This window comes from Melanaphis sacchari, unplaced genomic scaffold (genome assembly GCF_002803265.2).
Source record: "Melanaphis sacchari strain LSU unplaced genomic scaffold, SCAv2.0 Contig45_pilon_pilon, whole genome shotgun sequence".
NCBI classification, from domain to species: Eukaryota; Metazoa; Arthropoda; class Insecta; order Hemiptera; family Aphididae; genus Melanaphis; species Melanaphis sacchari.
The window spans coordinates 404,283-428,103 of record NW_020271303.1 but is presented as its reverse complement, the minus strand read 5'-3'; the positions used below and the strand labels follow the sequence as shown (position 1 = coordinate 428,103).

The 23,821-nt window shown below is 25.9% G+C and overlaps 2 protein-coding genes across 3 annotated transcripts; both read left to right on the top strand.

Annotated features, from left to right (window-relative positions):
• The first annotated feature begins 4,706 nt into the window (after positions 1 to 4,706).
• Positions 4,707 to 8,346, top strand: LOC112598195. The gene is made up of 4 exons (XM_025344590.1): positions 4,707 to 4,835; positions 4,903 to 5,111; positions 6,586 to 6,825; positions 7,502 to 8,346. Exons 1-4 carry the CDS (start codon positions 4,833 to 4,835, stop codon positions 7,656 to 7,658), a joined length of 609 nt encoding a protein of 202 aa, XP_025200375.1. The 5' UTR covers positions 4,707 to 4,832; the 3' UTR covers positions 7,659 to 8,346.
• A 3,051-nt stretch (positions 8,347 to 11,397) lies between these two features.
• On the top strand, positions 11,398 to 22,871 carry LOC112598101 (cationic amino acid transporter 2-like). 2 transcript variants are annotated; one of them, XM_025344448.1, is made up of 13 exons: positions 11,398 to 11,571; positions 11,628 to 12,027; positions 15,823 to 15,951; positions 16,739 to 16,894; positions 19,925 to 20,029; positions 20,117 to 20,391; positions 20,941 to 21,038; positions 21,176 to 21,315; positions 21,526 to 21,628; positions 21,737 to 21,924; positions 22,014 to 22,168; positions 22,265 to 22,373; positions 22,665 to 22,774. In XM_025344448.1, the coding sequence occupies exons 2-13, from the start codon at positions 11,802 to 11,804 to the stop codon at positions 22,772 to 22,774; spliced, it is 1,794 nt and encodes a 597-aa protein (XP_025200233.1). In that variant the 5' UTR covers positions 11,398 to 11,571; positions 11,628 to 11,801. The 2 variants fall into 2 exon arrangements, with proteins under 2 accessions (XP_025200233.1, XP_025200234.1); XM_025344449.1 differs by lacking the exon at positions 11,398 to 11,571 and having other exon boundaries at positions 11,802 to 12,027; positions 22,665 to 22,871.
• The last annotated feature ends 950 nt before the right edge of the window (positions 22,872 to 23,821 follow it).

Below are 23,821 nucleotides of genomic sequence, written 5' to 3'. Positions count from 1 at the left end.
TATATTATTCAAATATATAGAATAATAAATTACTTTAAAGACAAAAACAATATCTGAAAATTAAACATCTTAAAATTTGTAAAATAATTCATTAATATATACAGAATACACAATGATTAAAATATATTAAATGAAGATTGCAGAGATTTTAAAGATGGATTTTAAGTTTGTTTTAATAAATATAAAATATAAATCTAAAATGATATCTAATTATTATCGTTATTTAATTTTTTGTAACCAATGGCAACCTAATACAGAAAAAAATAATAATTTTTTGTGAGTCAACTCGGACGAACTCTTTTTGGCATAAAAAAAAAATTAATAATTTGAATTCAAGGCTAGTTTTCTTTGACATAGGGTAATTCACGTATCAAATTTTAGAACTATGAATACGATAGACTTAGCTGTAGATAGCTTACTCACTCACACACACAAACAATATATTTTATTAATATGGATAAATTGTTTAATTGAAACGTCTGATTTGTTACATAATATAGTAGCTGAGGTATTTTATAATAGACATATATACAAACATTTTTTCTGAAAATATCATCAATATTTTGGAATCAACTAAAGTAATAATTTTTTTTCAAAGCTATTCGAGCACAATAATTGACAGCATAATCAGATTGTCGAAGATAATTAATTATAATTATCTTTGATGTTCTTACCTAATTGTATTTGTTAATTTTCAAAAATTAAAGTTTTTTATAATGATTTTCATAGTTATATAACTTACTCTAGTATATTTAACACAATCCCGAATTCGTACATTTCTATAGATTAACATCGCACATAATATTTTATAGTTAAAAAATAATGAAAGCAAATAAAATTTCACTGTATGAAGTCTTAACGTAACCTAATTTTTAATAGTTTCATCCTGATAAATACTTTAAATTGAATGTACCTATATTTTAATGATTAAATATATAAGAAAAAAATAACATTATTATTTTATTATTATTATTATTATAATTATTATTATTGACATAAATTAATTGTGAAACTTAAAAATATTTTGGATCACTAAAATTATAGTTTTTATATCAGTGTATTGCAATGGAATAACCATGAGATAACCTTTCTAAATTAACGAGTTTACGAATAAAATGTAATTGTCACGATTTACAATGTCAATATATTTGTATAATTTGTTTATTTTTTACATTTCTGTTCTTAATGTGGCTGTTTTTATCATTTAAAAAATAGCATTTATTTGTTATATTTTATACATTGAGTTTTTTTTATATCTTTCTAAAATGTATTTTTTATAACGTCAACGAGTATTTTAAGTCGATTATTTTAGTGAAACAAATCAGTATTCAAGTTGAATTTATTAGTAAATTATATGTGGTAATGTTTCTTATAGCTAAATATTATATTTAATACTAGTTTATTAATATTTAAAGATTTAGAAAAAACAGATTTGTGTACAACATAAGACTAAAATTATTTTCTGTTAATTTATTGTTATTTAATTTTATTGTTATACATTATGAAATAATATAATTTAAATTTTAAACATCTATTTTCAGAAAACGAAATTCTAAATTTCTATTTTATTTTATTTTTTTTCAATAATACTATCTGTACATTGTTAGTTACAATTTAATTCACAGAAATTACAAACCTAAACTATTCCATAAATTGTTCGAAAGTTCCTCCGTTATATAGAATTCTTAAGTAGCCAAATCGTCATTTCATAAACATATAAACATTTATTTAATTTCTAATAATGGTGTGTATTTTTCTTTCCATCAGATTTATAATTAGATATCTATTAAAACTAAGAAGTTATAGTTTAAATTTTGTTAGAATAAAAACCAAATCATAAATAATCATGAAAATGTTCAATTACTGTTCATCTACGGAAAGTTTAACAAAAACGCATGAAAAGTAACAAGATTTTATGCCCAGCAATATCCAGATCGGTAACACTCCCATTATACTTATGTTTAAAATCTATGAAAGTCTTTGATAGAAAATGGTTCGTTTAAATTTTAATAACACAAATGCTGTTAGGTAACAACCTAGTGTAAATCAACATTTAAATAAAGTAATTAAAAATCAAGTTTTAGCGTATGTACATCGACCTTAACGTTCGTCTCTTAGACACAATGGATATAAAATTGTCGTGCTCAAAACTTAAGTTTATTGGATTAAAAAAAAAAACAAACTATAGTTTTACCAATGAAAATTTGTCGAAAATGTACATATAACAGACCCAGTTAAAGTTTAAATTTAATTTCTTGGTTAATTGGTATTAGTTGACAACTACCTTGGTTCATATCAATATCCATTGTTAAGCACTCGTGGAGGTAACCATTCTACTGTTGCTAGTATTTTATATATTAGACCAAACGTATCAATACATACATACGTGGTATATTAATTTGATTTGTATAATAACTTTTTCAACTGCTGAATTTCTTTTTCTTCGGCTGGGCTAAAAAAAATCATTAAGTGAACATTTTCATTTTATCACAGGTAATACTAAATAGTAAATTATATTAAATATACTACATAGATATTATAAATCGCATAAATCAATTAAATATCAATCGAAGAAATAGGAACATATCTACACAATAAAGAAGCAAGAGAGCTTAGATAAAATTCGTTATTAGATTATATTAATTTTTATGTGTTAAATACGGATGTACGTGAATTATAATACGGAAAGGTTAAGTACATAAAATGCAATTGTAAGTATGCGTATAACTATTATAGTACTTATACATATAAGTAATGGTGTGTACATAACTTTAACATGATGGAGGGAAAGTAGAAAAACTTTAACTCATCACTAAAATATCAAAATGGCATTATGTATTAAAATAAAAATATCCTTGTAAATATAGAAAAATAAAATATGCAAAACACAAGCCTTCCAATTTTAAATATTTAGTGATTTTAGCGTATTAATAAATGCACACACATACATCATATGCATACAAAGAAATATACAAATGTATTACAGTTTACATTTTTCTTTATGATAGTATTATTTATTTAATTACACTAGAACATTATAAACACATTATCTTTTATATGGTATTTGGTATATGCACATTAGAAAACTATTAATACCATTTAAAGTATATTAAATATTTTAACCTTGCCATTTGGTGAAAATGGATAAATATACTGATATCGTATAGGTATACAATAGGATAATATACAATACTACGTACCGACGCGTGTCCAACATAATTTTTATATTGATTTTGATTTGATTTTTATATATTTTATTACTAAACGAAAATTTACTTATTGAATATATATAGAGTTTGTTTTACTTATATATATTTATTTAAAATTTTAATATTAGTGGCGCTAATTGCCAAAATAAATCTTTAGATGTGGCGCAAGTGATATACATATATATTTATTTTTTTTGGTTGTTTTTAGCGCAAATTACATACGCCCTATTATTAAATATATTGAATACATATTACGTATTTACATGTAATAATAATTATGCGATTTATAATATCTATTTAATATATTCAATATTATCTACTATTTAGTATTACCTGTGATGGAAAAAAAATGTTCACTTAATGTTTTTTTTTTTAGCCCAGCTGACGAAAAAATGGAAATCCAGTGGTTGGATAAAAGTTACTGCACAAATCAAATGAATATACCGCGTATGTATGTATTGATACATACCTAATGTAACCAATGACCATACGTCCCACTTTCGAACTAAGCGTCTCACTGTCCCAAAAGGACCTAAAAATATCTCACTTTAAGAAAAGTCGACTTGTGGTAGGTATTTATTGATCACAAATCACAAACATAAATTTATGTAGTATGCGTAAACTACATATATATATATATATACAGTAAAACACTAAAACCCATAGTCCTTAGATAAAAATGATTATTAATTATTATACTCTATTATTATTTATTGTTATTATTATTTGATTAGTATATTAGCTACGTTTTTCTGTTGTCATTTTTTATAAAAATAATTTATATTTTGTTCCAATAAAAAAATTGTTAATTTACACAAAATTATATGGTTTTCTTATTAAAATGTGCATGTTTCTTGCTTTGAACAAAAAAAATAAATAAAAATTATAGACACATTATATACATACCTATTATACCCTCGTAATTATTACTAATATTTTCATGTGAACAATTAATTTCTATGACCTATTCTTATTCTGATGTAAGATATACATATGATTTCTTTTATGAATTACTTAATGTTTCATTAATATGTTGCTGTATTGATTATTATGATTATTTTTTCAGTGATTACTGATTATTAATAGTGATATTTGATAAATATTCCGTTTTTATATATTTTTAAATGTAACAAATTAATTAAAATACACTATAGTTGATAAAATAAGGAAAAATAATTTTACGCTGGCAAACTCTTAATTCATTTTACTTACATTTTGAAATTTTTTACACATAACTTTTCGTAATTTGCTGAAACATATTGATTTATTGTATAATATATTTTTTGCATTAATTATTTATGGAGAAAAACAAGAATAATTCTATTAGTAAGTTATGGTAATACATTACAGTTTACCCATACCTAAATTTGATGACCTAATCATTAAACTATTAATTTTGACATTTAACAACGATACAAGCTCTTAGTACAATACAGTGATATACACAATATCCCACTCTAGGATACAACTAACACAAATTCTGGTCATTAAATAATAATAGTTTTGTGCGTTAGGTTCTATAGTATTTTTAAAAGCCTAGTTAGTAAGTACAGTTCATTCGTATCATATACATTCGTGGGATATTTAACATAAATATTTAACTGTTTTAATATTTATTTCAAAATGGTATGACACAAAATATTTAAATCATTATGAAATTGTTCAAAAATGTTATATGTGTACAATGTTTTAGAATCTTGAACAACTCTTGAAAAAGCTTGAAGCCAACTGTTTGTTACGTCAAATAGAGGTAACTCCTCCTCCGGCACTATCCAATTTTTATTGGAAAAATAATCATGGAGATAAATATAAGGTTTTCATTGACACACCAGATCGCTTTATTTATTATAATTTAGAAGAATACGATCGCTTCATGACCATTAAAGAAATTGATGGATACGGGTTAGTATACATTTATATTATATGTAATATGAAACCATTTATATTATACATTACACTAAATTATTATTCAGTACGTATTATAAAATTCAATATAGCTAATATATTTTAAAAATTTAAAATTCATAACATATATTAAAAAGTTGATCACCAGTAATACATTTTTTAATATCACTTTGCTTTACAAGCAGTGTGTTTTTATAAACATTAGGATACCTATTATAAATTCATAATAAATTATTCTCTAAAAAAACTACAAATAATTTTTATTACCATCGATTAGATGATGTTTATTGGGTTATTTTAAGAACCTTGTTCAATACCTGATATCTATAATAAAATTAAACAAATTATTTAAAATTTTACTTGAAAAATTAGAAAATGTTTATAACCCCTGGGTTCACCTCTATCGCCGTAATCATATCTACGTCTGGAGCTAGGTGAATTGGGTCCGCGATAATTTGGGTTCGTTTTGAAAGCAGTAAGTTGAGTCCCGGGTATAAAATGGTAGTAGGTAAGTTGGGTCCCGGCTATAAAAAGGTAATAGGTAAGTTGGGTCTCGACTATAAATCATTGGCGCAATTAGGTCTAAAATATTAAAAACTTAAAGCTTTAATATTTCATATTTATATAATTTACTTTTGAATAATTGTTACAATAATACGTCATATTGCAGACAGTGTGGTACACCGCCTGGACACTAATTAATTCTATGCATGATGTTAATGTGTGTATAGACAGGTATATTGTAAAATTTGACGTACTATATTATTTAGCGTATTGACATTTTTTTTCCCGGTTCACAATTTTTTAATCATTTATACCATATAATATTATTTATTGAGAACATAATATTATAAAAACCACATACATTTTAATTTATATATTTTTTTCCGGGGCTCAACTTGCCTACAACATTTTTTTTTCCGGGACCCAATTTACAGAGATAAGGTCATTTGGGACCCAATTTACCAATCCCGCTACGTCTTTTCGCCGTGTCGACACATTCCGCACAAATGCTATAACTCTCTCTCGTCCCGTATCCACCGTCAACATTGGTTGCCTCTCAAACGTGCGTACGTATGCACATAAATATATTATTTACATTGCATACTATAATTATTCATTATTATTATTATATTATTGTATATATTTTTTACGCATTTCACGCAACGCGCTATAAAACAATATTATTCACCATTTTACACTATCTATTCTATTTACCGTCACCTTTCCCGAAACGTTAGATGCAAGTTGGAATGGTTAATATTGCAATACTTGCAAAAAATTAATCTGATACATTCATTCTTGTTTCTGTTTGCAACTCTTTCAGAATTGACTGTATATACAACTTAGAGACATTTACTTTAATCATGTGTTAATTATCCATAATTATCTTTGTAACTATAATAGTTAGTAACGTAGTATTATTAGGTTAGTTTTACACCGTAAAGGTAATCATATAATTTTTTAAAAGATGGAAATTTGTGAAAAAGTGTGTACTATTAGCTGTATCAGATATATACACTGAAGATCAACCATTTATTAAACAAATAGAGTTTTTAATTGCCAATTCAGCTGAATGGAAAAACAATGCAACTGTTAACTCGGAAGAAGCTAATGAATCTGGAACGCATGATAAAAATATGAATATACGTCATTTTCGTCTAACTAAGTACTTTGTGAATGACATAATAAAATGTCCAAAGGAGAAAAGGTGCGTATATCTAATTTATATATTATTACATTTATTTTCATTTATTCATTTTATATATTTTTGTATTTTTTACACGATTTTAAAGTGTTTTATTTTTTTATTAGCTAGTTGCTCAATATGTTAAACAAATTTATATCAAGAAATCTTTACATATTATATAACTAAAATAATTAAAATATCATATCATTTATTATCAATTTTGGTAACCTTTTTAATAAATAGGTATTTTATAATTGTTCAAATATTTTGAGAATTGCATTGTGTAAAGTAAATAATAAATATATTTGACTTCAATTCAATAAATAAAAAATTATTTTTCGTTTTATTTTATATCGTCAAAATCTTAACAAAATTTAATAAACTCATAAGAATTCAGAAAATTTTTGCAGCTAAAAATTTATAAAGTTTTAAATTTTTATAACTAAAGTACAAAATTTAATACAAAAGTCCTCATTAGTAATTCATACTGAAAACAAAAACCTAAAAAATATAGAAGCATAATATTTAAAATATAAATAACGATATTCATTATTTTATTAAAGTTAAAAAACATTATTTAAACGATATTTTAACATTTTAAAACATTACATATATCATTCTGAGTACAATATAAAAGTTATAGATAAATAAAATACATTTTTATTTTAATTAGTTGAATTTTTGTTTGTTGAACTAGAGGATTATTTGCAAAATTTAGCGATATATTAACAATATGGCCAGAAAATGTTAACGCAAAAATAATGGATGAAAATATGAACATTGCATTTGAATTAGCGGCAAAACGTTTTGCCAATGATGTCAATCATAGAGGTTTTTCTTATTATAGTCACTAGCAGTACACGTGTATCCAATAATCGTCAACAAGAAAAATTTTACACTGAAATAAATATACAATATATAGTTTCTTACTTAACGACCGTAATCAGTAATCACTTTAATTATTATATATATATAGCCTTTGCACTAAATATTAATTCTGAACGGCTTTTATTAACCACGTAAACCTACCTACACAGCATACACACACACACACACACCATAAGCCCTAAAATTAACATTATAATATTATTTTTAGATTTTTATTTGTGTGCTTTGCCTTTAGTGAGTAATAATTTTGTCCGTACAAAAAAAACCAATATTAATATTCACTTCTTAAAAAAACTATTTTATTTTTATAATTAACTATAGTGAATAATATATATATATTTTTTAATAGTTCTTACTTTGAAAATACGTAAAAAATACTTCTAAAAATTGGCTGTTGTTTCTTTATGCATTTACAATAACAAAAACACTAAAATAATATGCTTTGGCTTAAAGCAAGCAATAACAATTCTGTACCTACTAATACTTGTATTTTTTTTTCTTATTAAATAGTATGATCTACCTGATAGCGAGCTCAATCTATGTGATTTATTAATTGCTTAATCTTTTGCAATTGTGTGCAATTGTTTTTGTGTGTGTGAATTTATTATTGTATCCAACTATAATCCATAATTAATCATAATATTTTATTGTTAGTCATAAAAAGTCATATTATTATTTTATTATACTGTAATATTTTTAGTATATTTTATTCTTATACTTATTTATTTTTTGTTCATTATACATTCAAATTATATTTATATTAATAATTAATACAAATCTTTGTTATAATTGTTATATTAAAACCACGTCTAATTATTTAACAAGTCTTTTTCTTGTTGTTGTATGTTATTATTTCATATTCATACATAAGTACATAACTATTAAATAATAACACTTGTTTTTCAATAGTGTAACTGATTGATTTTTTTAATTTATAATTAAGAATATTAAGTAAAAAAACAAAAAAAAATGAAAAATAGCATATTATCAGTGTTGGGAATAGATAACTTAAATATTATCTAGATAAAGATAGTAGATAAAAATTACTTAAGTATCTAGATAATAGATAATAGATAAATGGAATTTATCTAGATAAAAAAATAGATAATCATATTTTTGTATTTTTTATATCATGTAAAAACTATGCAGACATGCAGAAGCTTTACCAGAAACTTCCCAAGATAGGGGAAACCACTAAATTAAATACCAATTATTAGTGGCGTATCTACGAGGAGAGGGAAAAGGGGTCATACTCGCCCAACTCACGGAGACTAAATTTTGTAAGCAATAGATATAACGTATTGTATATAAAATATATCTGCTTACTAAATATGTCCATTAAAATCTTTATATCTCCCCCACCCCACAACCCGTGGAAAAATCCTAGATACTCTATTGCCATGTACTGTACTATTTAACCTTACCTGTAAACTTTACAAACCAAGCGGAGTGACCGGTTCCTTCAACCACCCAAAATAAGCCACTAGAACTATTACAGATGTTCCAGTCAAAAACCGCTTCATACTTAAATATTTTTAATATCACTAATCAAAACCCGAAATAAGGATAGGTAGAAACCTAGATAACAACAATAAGAGTACCAGAGAATGACAAATGACAATAATAATATAATATAGCTGCAGTTGTACAATCAACGTCTACGGGCCGTGTACCGTGTAGGAGACAGACGCGTATGTTCTCATGGATAATTTCAAAAGATATAGGAACATAATATTATATGCAGTAATAAATGCATAACTATAATTAAAAGGTATTTACAGAAATACGCTATTATTATTATAAGTAATTAGTATTTTATATATTATATCATATAAAATGTTGTGTTTTCCATTATCGAACAGAAAATATAACTAATAAGAAATGACCTACACAAAGCCGCCCGCAGAAATTTTTTCTCAGGGGGGTCCAGCGAAAAATAATACATTTACCATAAATTCTGTTTTTTTATATCACATGGTAAAAAAATTATTTATTTATTTTAATATTGCAAATGTCACCTTATCAGTAATCAGTCCTCCTTATCGCCCTCCAAGACGCTATATAAAATGCAAATAAATGCAATAAAAATTAAGTAATATCTAGATAAGATAATAGATAACAATATTTTCATCTAGATAAATCCCAACACTGCATATTATATTATATATATTATCAGTAAAATAAAGTAATAAAAACTATTAAGTTGATAAAGTATACTTATATTATGTTTTATTATTAGATCATAAATTATATACTTATTAAAATACGACATAATTGTAGAAAATATTTACCAAACTTTTATATTAGGTGGTAACGGTAAATCACCGGTAAAATGATCAATACTTTAACGTAACGTAGACTGTTTACACGGCGCTGTGTATAGGCAATTTAAAGCCATTCGTTTATTATTTAGGCACTGCTTGTCTGCTTGATTTACAATAATTGTAATAATTATCATATTTTATGATAATATATTTGGTACTTTGATTTTTCATTATGTATAACATAGAAATAAACGAATAAACCGTATAGCTCCAATATAAAAATTAATGATGAAGAAGTCATAAAATACTCGAGAGTACCTACTTATTTAAAATTTGCATTTAAGACAACATTGTATCCATTTGTGTTATTTCACTCTTACACCCGCGAAAAATAGTAAATTTACGAATTGGATTCTTAAAACAATTTATTTCTTATCATTATAAGAGTGAATTTCCTCGATATTGAATATTTAGTGAAAGATATAAAATATGATAGATGATTTTTTTTTCGTGTTTTCACTGTAAAATTAGAAAAATGTACCTATAATTAATAGTTTTAAGTAAATTGAATAAATTTTTTTAAATAAATCGCTAGAATACAGCTTTTATTTTCTAATTCTATTTGTAAAATTTACTCTAATATATTAACTATAAATATGCTTTAATAAGCATACGATACGCGTGTGTAAGACACAGATACGATACACACGACTCCTCTAAATATATTATTTATTTAATTATTTATCAATATTATTGAAATGTCATATACGTATACTAAACACCTAAACATTTTTCAATTGAGAATTCGTTTTCTATTTATACATATACATTATAAACTAATTATATACAATTCTTATAATACGGTTTGAAATATCAACTTTCCAGTACGCATATTGTATGCATTTTCTACGCATATTTATACACGATATCATAATATTATAATATACTACATAATATGAAAAGGTTCAAGTTGTCTCGTCGAAAAAGTCTTGAGATAACGCTGCACGCTGTGATCTATTCGAATTTCGAACACGTGACCACCAACACGGAACAGTTCATCGGTCAACCTCGATACACGCATATAATGTGTAATGATCAACGTGCAGTATGTACCGTGTGCTTTATGAACGTATCGCATTATCATTTTATCACCGTAATGTGTTAACATCGATATATCGCCTAACCGTACATGGTGTGTACGTACACACGTACCATCGTTCGTCGTACGCGTTATAATAATTTATCACAATATACATCACATATTATATTATGTAGCGCATCACGTGTATGGCGCAATACTAGTATTATAATAATAAATCGGACTGCTATCACCGATGCCTCCATCGCCTCCTACTTCCCCCCCCGCGATGATAAGACATCGTAAGCAAGACGTATTGCCGCAGCTCGTCACGCGTGACGGGAACACGCGCAGTTTTCACGTTGAACGCGTACCGTTTCGACGTCGGTTTTCCATCCGTCCAACCGCTCGCTCGGCTCTCCCGCGGCACTCGCATACGACGACGCAATATTAATCATAATTGTCAAATACATCGAATAAACGTAACGCTATCGGTTCCGACGCCAACCGACATCATCGATCCTCCCGCGACATTGCGTACAACACTATAAAATACACACACACACACATATACTTATAAAGTAATATTATAGGTCACCACATCTGGCGGAGAAGACTTTTGGTTCCGTGCTGCCGGTCGTCCGTGGCATAGCCGGCTACTTACTCAAATAGTGCGCGAGCGAGCAGAGCGTGCGGGTGGCGGTCCCGCAGCGAAATCCGCGCGAACCTGCACATACATACACACATACACCGTGTAATCTAACACGATGACGGTCAGTAAAAAGTTGAACCGGAAGAAGACGATGGCGGGCGTGGTGCGTGAGTCGTCCATGTTGGACAGGGTGCTGACCACTACTGATCTGACAGCGTTGGGCGTGGGCAGCACCATCGGCGTGGGAGTGTACGTCTTGCCGGGAGCCCTATCGAAGTACGTGGCCGGTCCCGCCGTCGTTGTATCGTTTTTCATCGCAGCCGTCGCTTCCGTGTTTGCCGGTAAGTATCACAAAGCGCACAGATGCGTTAAGACGAGAAGAAAAGTATCTTAAAGTAATTCCAGTTATTCGGCGGTAATTGAGTCAAAGTCGTATGTAAAACTGGCCTGTGTTGGTTACAGTTCATATCATTGCGTTTCGATTAATGCACCTATTAATACTGGAGTTCAATAATTGACTTGCGTTATATAAATATTTAATATATTACGTGGTTTTTTTTTTTTTTTAATTTTATATTTGCGTTCAAAGTTCATTACTCTTAGGTTTGTTGTTGAAAAACATTTTTTTTTTTTTCATAATATACATATATATATTGAGATTAATTTAAAAACAAGAAATCAAAGAATTTTTAGTATATTAAAACGTACGTAAGTTATTAATCTACGTCTCTTAACTTTAAATTATATATTTTAAAGCTCTAATAACGTCAATTTCATTAATTTTATATCTAAGTTGATTACTTGCGATGGCTGTATAATTGACAGATAAATGTTAACATTTCACTCCGTGAAGGGTAAAAATACAGATATTTAATATCTATTACAATATTGACTAAATACTAAAATTTAAGTTAAATACATCAATATATGAAATACGATTAAATAAATATAATAATGTGAACATCAACACTTAGTAAATTAATAGTATGTTATTTTGATTTATTTGGAAAGTCACGATAAAAAATCAAAATTAGAAATTACTTGTTTGGAAATTTCAAAAATTACTTCTTTAACACTAATTATACTATTTATATCCGATTTAATATCTATAAAGATGGTATTTGGCACATTTTAGACAACTTTAACGATTTGTTTTCAAAATGTTGCATTCTTAAAACAAAAAAAAATAATTTTTACATGAGTATTCTCAGTAAAGTACAGTATTCTAATAAAGAATTTTTTATTATTATTAATATTTATTGAAAGGTATAAACAATTTTTTATCTAAAAAACAATAAGAATATGTGATAATAGTTAGAATTCATTTTTTATACGAGTAAAATGATGTACTACTCTAACTTGTTATTAATTTTTCTTTTTTTGTTAATTTAAATTTTTAATCATTAAACTTTAAGTAAGTCACAACACCAGTTTCTTTTAAACCTTCTTAGGGGATTCCCAGAAAATTTAAGAAAGACAAAATTAGATATGAAAGGGTTGATATGAGACGAAAGTCTGAAGTATATGGAATATTATATTATATACCAACATACAAGTAGATAAACAGATATTAGATACGTACATAAAGATTTATTCTTAATTTCAAACATGTATATAAAATTCTTGGATATAGTCATAACTCATGACATATATAATTATGAAACATAATGCAAATTAAGAAGACTTAAAAATCCTTACATGTGATTTTATTTATATATTATCTAATCTATAATCTAAATAGTAAATACTAATTAGTTAATTTACCTTAAAATTAATTAAGCTACGAGTAAATAGTTGTATATTTATATAAATTAATGAAGCATATTATTGTAAAATATCTTTATCTCTATCTTATCATAGTTACAAAATTATAATATGTATACCTATTTAAATTCTAAAATATATTTACAAAGAATCAGATAACACACTAGTATATATTTCATACTTATGTAGTCATAACATTAATTTACTACTTATAAATTATAACTAAAATTATATAATATTACCAGCTATGATAAAAATGATATTTATTTTGTCAACAAACTTAATAAAAAAAATCGATTAATTGCCAATCTCATTTTAATATAGGTATGTAGATGCAGTTTGAAATTAGGTATAAGTGTATAGCAATTAAATAAACTAGCACATTTTTATATGTAACATATCAGTTTCTATAATGTAGATTATGAATTATTGAATATTGACCCATAAATGGCAAATCACAATATTTGCTATTATAAAAACTAAAGTCCATCGATGAATGAAGACAGTGTCCAATTGATAATAGTTTCAGAACAATAGACAATTAATTTTAAATATTCATGAATATAATTACAATATAGAAATAAATTTATAATAATAGATTGAGTACAAATTCACACCTTACGATTATAAAATTTAAAAATTTAAATCAATGGCTATTTATTTGATGCACTTCCATATTTTTTGTTTTTACTATTTCATGGAAGAAATAAAATTCGATAAAAATTTGTTTTGCTTCAATACTATTTTGTTTTTTTAAAGATTTGAGAATACATGATTGTACTTTTAAATAATTTAACATCAATATATTGATAGTAATGCAATATTATGTTATTTGCTTATTAAAGTTACCGTATTTTTAATAAAAGTATATTTAAAATATTTTTCACTAATATTTTTAATTTAATGTTTTAAGAATAATTATACTAGTTTATATAGTGTACAAGTATTTGATTATTCAAAAATTGTAATTGATTGATCGAATTCACAGCCTTACTCAAATATGTAACTCACAGCTAGATTTACAAACCGCCAATCCAAAAAAGTGAGTGTTAAAATAGCGATAATAGATACAAAAATGTTTATGTTAAAAACATAAGCATGATGAGATGATACTTATTGAGTTTTTTTTAACAATTATTGTTTCTATTTTATTCATTATGACTAAAATAAAAGTAGTCAATATTCTGTCTGATAATTTTTTATATTTATGGGTTTTCAAAAATATAGTACGTCCAATTAAATATTTTTAACTAAAACGTTTCATAATTGTATTATTTCTTATTTTGAGTAATCAATATTATAAATTATAGAACCTCATATACTAACATATTATACATACTTATTGTCAACAAGTATAGGTGCCTATTTGGTTATAAAATGTAATTGAAAATTGAAATACTAAATGATTTTAAACGTTTACAATAATAATATATTTGTAGTGTGTAATTAAGATTTTAAAAAGTAAAATGTAAAGGTTTTAAAATATATTTCTATAATGTATTTAAACTTACTATATTTGTATACTAGCAGTTTAATTCAACTTTTCCTGGAAAAAAATACAAAGTGTACAAATTACAATGCTATATATATATATGTCTCTCGGTTTGAGTTTACCTTAAGTAGTTAAGTCAATGTAAATTCGACGTTAACGTACCCGCTTTGTTACCTAATTTGATTGAGATGAACAATCGACTATCGCTGATAGATTATAGCACTTGATATATTTACAAATGTAGTTCAAGCTAATCACTAAATTTCCCTTTTATTTCTAAGAATCAATTTTAAAAAAAGAAATCAAATAAAAACAAAAGTTTAAAGCATGTTGGGAAACGTACGAAGTTGAAAAAAATACACTAAATTATAATAAAAAACTTTAGGAGCATGTTTTAAGGCAAAAAAAATTAATTAATTAATAGAATAATACACAATAATATTAATAAATATAAATAAAAATATAAAATTAGGAAATTTAAAAAAAAAAATCTAAATTTAAATATTTTTGGATGACTATTAAGCCAATCTTCTCGCGATGTCTTCTGGGTAAAGCTAATAGGCTCAGATTAAGTATAGTATACTAGCTAATATATACAAAACATATATTTGGCCAAACGTGGTTTTATGAAGGAAATATTACACCAAAACTTAGTATGGATTTATGCACTAAAGTGTTCTGTTTTGGGTAAATGCACCCAAACGTATTTCCACCAAACAAATATTCGATTTTCGTGACCCAAAACAAAATTACTATATGCACCATTCAAAAGTCACCTATATTGGCTAAAAAGCAATACATTAATCAATGCTTTAATTATTATTATTTAAATACCAACGATTTTACAAACCATTTGTATTTACACGTTAATATTTTCCAGGATTATGTTACGCCGAACTAAGCAGTCGAGTCCCTAGAGCTGGATCGGCTTACTCGTATGCTTATATCGCTGTTGGCGAATTAGCAGCTTTCATAGTCGGATGGAATCTACTACTAGAATATACAATAGGTATAATTAATATAAAATATATGAAATAATAATTATTATTTAAAAAAAAAACCATATAACATAAATTATTTTTAAACATGAAAATATTAAAAATGTTTATTTTACTAGAAACTAGTTCGTGTATTCCTGCGAGATATAGGTACTAATAATTATATCTTCAATAATATAAATAATAAAATAAATATTTTTTTTTTATATAATAACCACGTACAAAAATAATTTCAATAGTATACAATTCTCGGCCTATCGGTTAAGATCAAAGTGTAGTATACAATTATTCAAATTAAAAAAAAATAAAACATTTAATTTTACTTTCAATTCAACTATTATAATTTAATATGTGTTACTATTTAAACCAACTAAAGTAGTTCAAGTATAGGATAGAAACTGACGAATCTCCTTTAAAAACAACATATACCAATTATTTAAGGATAACTTAATAATCTCAATACCACAACTGTCTACCCTTGATTTCTAACACAAAATAATCTAATGAGACAAAAAATAAAATAAAATATTTAATATTTTTTCTTGTGTAACTTCGTCGTATTTTAAAGACAATATTTAAAGATAGCATCGCGATTGTATTAAATTTAACATTTAAGGTACCTACTTAATAGATTTCATATATTTCACATTTTATAAAAACTTGAATTGTCTAGACATTTCACTTCATGTAATAAATAAAATAGTTTCAAAGATCATGTCTAACTTATTAATATTTCCTATTATAATTATAAAAATCAATTTAAAATTATATAAAACTTAATAATTACCTTTTTCCCAGGTGGAGCTAGTATAGCCAGAGGAATGAGTGTTTATATCGATTCGCTGACCAACAAGACAATGGAAACAGCTTTCAGAGGGCTTTACGAGATCGATTTACCATATCTATCAGAATACTTCGACTTTTTTGCCATGTTCATTGTTCTTGTGTTCTCTGGTAATAACAACTTACTATTTATAGATTATATACCTGAGTCGAAGTTTATAATTTATAAGTTTTGAAACCACTTATCCATAATTAATGATTCCATTTTTAAGAACAAAAAATGCATTGTAAAACAAATTTCTAACGAATAAAAAAATACAATAAATATAAAATAAATAGCGTAATAGGAAAAATTTTCTTTTTTTCTTTCACAATTATCGTCATTCATTACAAATATAAATTATTTTAAACTGTAGATATTAATCTTTAATATGTATATATGCAAATATCTAGGTAATTTTATATTTTAAAATAAAATTATAATCGACTCAAATCTAATTATTAATTAATGGACATCAATACAATAACGGACATGTTTACAACCACAATATATTCGAACCCAGACCCAAAATTGAATATAATTGAAATAAGCGTGATTTTATTTTATTATGGTATCTCAATGAACAATTTTGCTTTAATGTTTATTATATTCGTATTTGTAATAATAATAATAATAATAATAATAATAATAATAATTAGTATAAATATAAAGGTTAGAATGAAAATGCAAGCAATCAAAGAATATTAATAACATAAAAAAGATTATTATAAAAACTTTTATAGTAATAATTGTTATTCTTACAATATGATAATTTTATCATGCCTTTACAGTCATATAGTGATGTGAGTATTAAAGTTTAAATTCCAATATTTCATACATCCTATCAAAAATTGATAAAAAAATATGCATATATCATATTTTATTATATGTGCAAAATCAAACGCACATTTTTTTCGTAAAAATAATGTCTCGTTATTAACTTTAAAGATATTTTGGTACCTATATAATTTATGGGTAACTTACAATATGTTGTGTAAGCCATTAACATTATTGTTACAAGTTTATACATAATTTTACGAACAGGTTAATATATTTCTCTATATCCTACATTCTAGCTATTAATCTACAATATTTAATATTGTATATTTTTATGTACCTACTTATACATTATATGACTCAAACACAAGAAAATTGCAAACTAAGTCTATTTAGTGTTATTAATAATAGTAAAATTATAAGATAGCCGACAGCTTAGTGTATTTAAAAAGAAAATTAAAGAAAGTATGGAATTTTTAAAATTTTAAACCTCTAATAACTAATAAAATATTAAGACTCATAAAAGTGAGGTTTTATATGCATATATATTCTTATGTTTATAATCATTAGGTGACAATATAAAATAGAATACACTATATGTAAATAATGTTAAAATTTAGTTGTGTATAATGCATATAATTGATTATTATTATTCAATAGTCTTTGTCATTATGACTTCAAATTTACATCCGATCGATAAGAACTGTCGCCTCTAATTACAGATAAAGAGTACATTACAATATTACCTATACACTTGTGACTTGTCTAAAAACAATAAAATAATGTTTTATCTAGGTGTCCATAATATGATAGGTAATAGGTATACTATACATAACAAGTATGATAAAAAGTTACAACTATACAATGCTTCAAAAGATAATCTACGAATGGTTAATGAGATATTCGTATTAATGCACAATAGAAACTTGAGTTTTATGCATATTGACGTATATAACACATTGTATATGTATATATATACGTAGTAAGCTCTATATGCGATTCACGTGGTTAGACGAAACAAAATAAATATTTTACCAATATTATGTTTAAATTAAAATAAATATGTTTTTTACATTTGACTGTTTAGTACAAATTTGTATATGTATTTGTTAACGTAAAATAATAATAGATTAATGAGTATATTTAATATGTATACAGAGTTTTACTAGTATCGTACTATCGTGTCATAAAAATTGTAGAGTTTAAGTTACTTCTTTTTGAATTTCCGCTATTTTTGTTACACACAAATTGAAAGACCCTGTGTACATCTATATTTTATGTTTATATAGTTATATTTTTGTATTGAAATCTTAAAAATAACTCATAGAATTAATCACAAATCATATTTATATATTTATTTATTTAATGAATACATAGGTATATGCCCTTATTTATATGAATATACAGTATATTAATTAAATTTCAATGTTATTCAAATAATATATGCATAATAAACTTATAACTATTGAGTTTCAGAGACAGGCATTATAAAAGGGAGAACCGTATTGGCGCGAGACATTATAACCACCTAATGAGTTCATAACACAGTGGTCGGTGTTGGAAAAGAGAATAGAAAATTTAGCAATTATTTTAGATGATATTAAAAAGTAATAACTAAAAATAATTCTAATGACATTTTAAAATAAATGTATAAATTAACAGCTACCTTAAAAAAATTATCTATATTATATATTATCAACGTGATCATTGTATGGATGTATTGTATATTAATCTAACTAGCCTAAAGAATAAAATCTGTGGTATTTATTTATTTTATCTATAATTAAAATTATTTTATTTTTATTTAAAACTATTAAAATTATGATAAGGCTTGCGTAAGAAGTCTTCTTGATCATTTAGGCACATTTTTCAATTTTTATTTAAATAATCTTATTGCAATGTACTAATTTTTAGTTTTGACCTATCGACATTATGAGTAATTATTTATCTAAATTTATTCTGTCTTCATCAAGTTTATACTTAAACATCACTTGATCAATTCGTGCATTTTTTTGAATCAACATGACCACCATAAATATCCACATACCTGACCTTAGGTAATTTACGAAGTGAGTGCAAAATATGTGTTGTGGCTTGTCGTCTAAATATGTGAATAATAATAAGCGATATAATGTACGAGTAACTATAGTAGTGTTGTACAAGAAATAAATTAAAATTAAAATCTTACTTAAAAGTAAAAATCCTAGTAATTCACTTAATAAATGGTAAAAACTGAATGTACATAAATCTATAAAATGGAAATAGAACATACCTACCTACCAACTCGAAAAAACAAATAAATGTTGATTCTAAATAGATACATGGGTAGTGGGTACCTATTTTAATACATTATCATTATTTATTACTTATTAAATGTGTTTCAGTCGCTCTGGCTTGTGGCCTCAAAGACTCGGTGCGTGTCAATAACTTGTTCACGTTGTTGAATTGTGCAATCATGGTCTTAGTCATCGTTGGTGGATCATTTCACAGTAAATATTATTTAGTTGAACAATTTTCCGTTCATAGAATTTAGTGATTTGTGCAACTTTTATCAATTTTTATTTTGCCGGCCAAAGTTGATTTCAAAAATTGGTCACTACCGAAAGCTGAAATACCCAAGTGGGCAGGAGAAGGCGGCTTCTGGCCGTACGGTCTGCAGGGAGCACTGCAAGGAGCGGCCACTTGTTTTTATGGTTATGTAGGGTTTGATTGTATAGCTGCGTCAGGCGAAGAAGTGAAAAACCCACAGAAGTCATTGCCGTTGGCCATCGTATTGTCATTGTTCATCGTATTCCTCGCATACTCAGGAGTGTCCGCTGTCCTCACATTAATGATACCGTACTACGCACAGGTAGCTAAAATAAATTCATCTAATTATAAATAACAAAAAAAACAAATATAGTAGATACATTTTACAAAAAACTTATAGTTTTATAATTTTTAAAAAAATTTATCAAAATTAAATTTATACAAATACCAAATTTCTTCGAACTTTTTATTTTAGTTTGTAAATTATTTTTAATGAATCAAACTTGGATCTCAGTAAAATAGTATTAAAATTATTTATGTACATAAATTCTAATTCTTAATTAAACTACTTAAGAGGTATTAAAAAATAAAAATTAAATATTTTATTATATTTAAATAAAAAATAGGTATCTACAAGATGTAATTATACATAAAAATTTAAGTAAAAAATCTATAATATATTTTTATTTTTTGAAAAAATATTTAAATTATAATTAACTGCTTTAACTTGTATTAAAACACAAATATATATCTATTAAAAAAAATTTTTTATTCCAAACAACGAGTTATATCAGCGCTCTAAGTTTACCAGTTTTATATCGATAATATTAAAGTACACATGAATATTTCAATTACGTATACTTATGTCTAGGACGCAAGTATGCCATTAAGTTACGCGTTTGAAGTTATTGGATGGATACCTTTGAAATGGATTATAGGAGTGGGAGCCGTTTTTGGGATGTGTGCTTGGTAAGTAGGTATCCTGAAGTAAATAGCCTGTCGAAATATATGCCCATGTTCGAAAATCGAAACGTTTCTACAACCGTAGCTATTAATAAACTGATGAATAATATAACAGGAATAACAAAACTGAATAACGTTTTCAGCATGTTCGGTTCAATGTATCCGTTGCCGAGAATTTTGTACGCGATGTCCAACGACGGTCTGATATTCAAAAGTTTGGGGAAAGTACACCCTAGGTTCAAGACACCGTTTTTTGGAACGATATTTACTGGAATCATTACAGGTAGATACCAAATTATTTACACTCGTGTCTCGTATCTACGTATAATAATCCAAGTACCTATACACTATAAAAAATAGTATTATGTGTGTTTATGTTAATAAAGAGTGGATATTACACTGAAAAATAGATATCTATTGATTATTGACATTTATTTACATTTAATAAATAAGAATATAGATTAATTCGCTCTTTCATTTTTGTTTTTTAAAGGTTTCTTCTCCGCTCTATTAAATCTCCAGCAACTAGTGGACATGATGACAATAGGCACTCTGCTCGTCTACGTCATGGTCGCTGTGTGCGTACTGTACACAAGGTAAACTCAAAACTCTTCAGTTAAATTTTCCTCGAGGCTCAGACCTTGACGATAACACTATTTTATTCATATTAATGTATTGAATTCCTGCGACAATATTCATAATAGATATCAAGAACAGAGCGACATGGACTACGATATATTGGCTGACGAATACATCGAATCCACGACGTTGGTCACGACAAAAGTGAAACACACGAAGAAGCAAATATTGAAACAATTATTCAACTTCCATAAATTCGTGAGGGCAAACAGCCTTAGTAGTTATGTAGCGTCTTTACAAACGACTTGTTTTAGTAAGCAAAACATAATACATACAATTGCTTTAAAACATCAAAATGGAAACCATTTTTACGTGCATATCATGAAAAAATTGTAATTTCAGCAATAGTGTGTTTGCCTCTTGCTCTCTATTTAAGTCACTGGTACGAGCTAAACAGCACCCATTGGATTATTATCCAAGTTCTTGTAGGCGTCATGATTTTACAACTTATATCCATCGGTATGCAACCGACGTCTAAAACACCAGTAGCATTCAAAGTAAACAACTACCTATCTAATTAAAATTATCAAAATACAATTGCTTTACAATTATTATAGTTAATTCGATTTTTTTTTTCATATTTTATGTTACAGGTGCCATTAGTACCGCTTACCCCAGCACTCAGTATATTTATAAACATTTATTTAATGTTCTTTTTTGACATATACACATGGATAAAATTCATCATTTGGATGATCATTGGTTGGTATTTATTACTTCTTTAAAGACTATAGGTACAATTTTAGACTTGCAGCTTATCGATTAAAATTAATTTATAGCGGATAGTTACTAATCATAATATAATTCGGAAATAAACATTTTCAAATTTAAAATGACTAAAATATCGAAATAAATGCATGTCAACAAAATACAATGTAAATATTGAATACACATTCAAAGTATTTTTACGAATATTATTAACAAAATAGTTACCATAAAACTATAATATAATATTTTTTATTCTTGTATTATTAAATAAATATTTATTTCTAGGTTTTGCAATTTATTTTGGTTATGGTATCACACACAGCAAAGAAAACAATCCAGAGATAAATATTATTAGCAGTTGCAATCAATCAAAATCTTCATTAAACACAGATTGACATATTTTAAATATTTTTAAGAACATGTTCTCATTACAATTACTATTAGAGTGTCAATGAAGATAAAAAACGAATAAAAACATTGTTATTTACCTATGATAGTAGCAACAAATGTACCTTATCATGTAGGCAATCGCCCAGTTGAAGTACCTATACTTGATCATTCAAGTATTCTAGCAATCTGCCACTGAATGTCTGTATCCTACATTATAGCTAAGTCTAATGTATACCTACTAATGCACTATGAAGTAGGTATGAGTTGAACATCACATTATTTGTAAATATAAACATGAGCTATAACCATATTAAACATTTAACTTAGGGACGTAATTTCAGGCATTTTTTTGGGTGCGCAAGATTTCAAGCAGGTCATTTTGAAATTTCTCCTGCAAGCCATAAAAAATAGATATATCTACGTATATAATGTGCATTATCTTGTTTTCAATTGTTTCCTTACATCATGGACCAAATCATTGCACCAACATAAACAATAAAAACAAATTCAAAAACTAAAATACAATAAATAATAAATTAATTACCTTAACAGTGAAAATCAATAATCGATGAATAAAAAGCTAGAAGAAGAAATGTAGCTGCAAATAAAAAAAGTATTAAATGCATGTAATATGGCATTTATAAATTGCCGTTTATTTTTTATACTTATAATCTTAGTAAAAGCAAAATACTCAAAAAAAAATAAATAAATAAATAAATAAAATATTTTAAATTTAAATAAGCGGACAGTGATGGTTTTTAAGTTTAACAAATTTGTCTACAGCTTCTTCTAGATTGATAATCGTTAACTTCTATTTTTGCAACATTCAGTACCATATAGATAACCCATGGTAGTGCGTAAATATGACCTAACTGTTTTTAGCGATGAAAGAAACCTTTCATTTGTTGCCGCTGTAATTGATAAAGTTTTTACCAATGAAATAATTTTTAAAGTTTCAACAAAAATAAATTTCGTGGATGGTTGATTTAAAAATAATATTAAAATATGGTGGTAGATTGATAGATCTTCATTAACGTGAAAAATACAATATT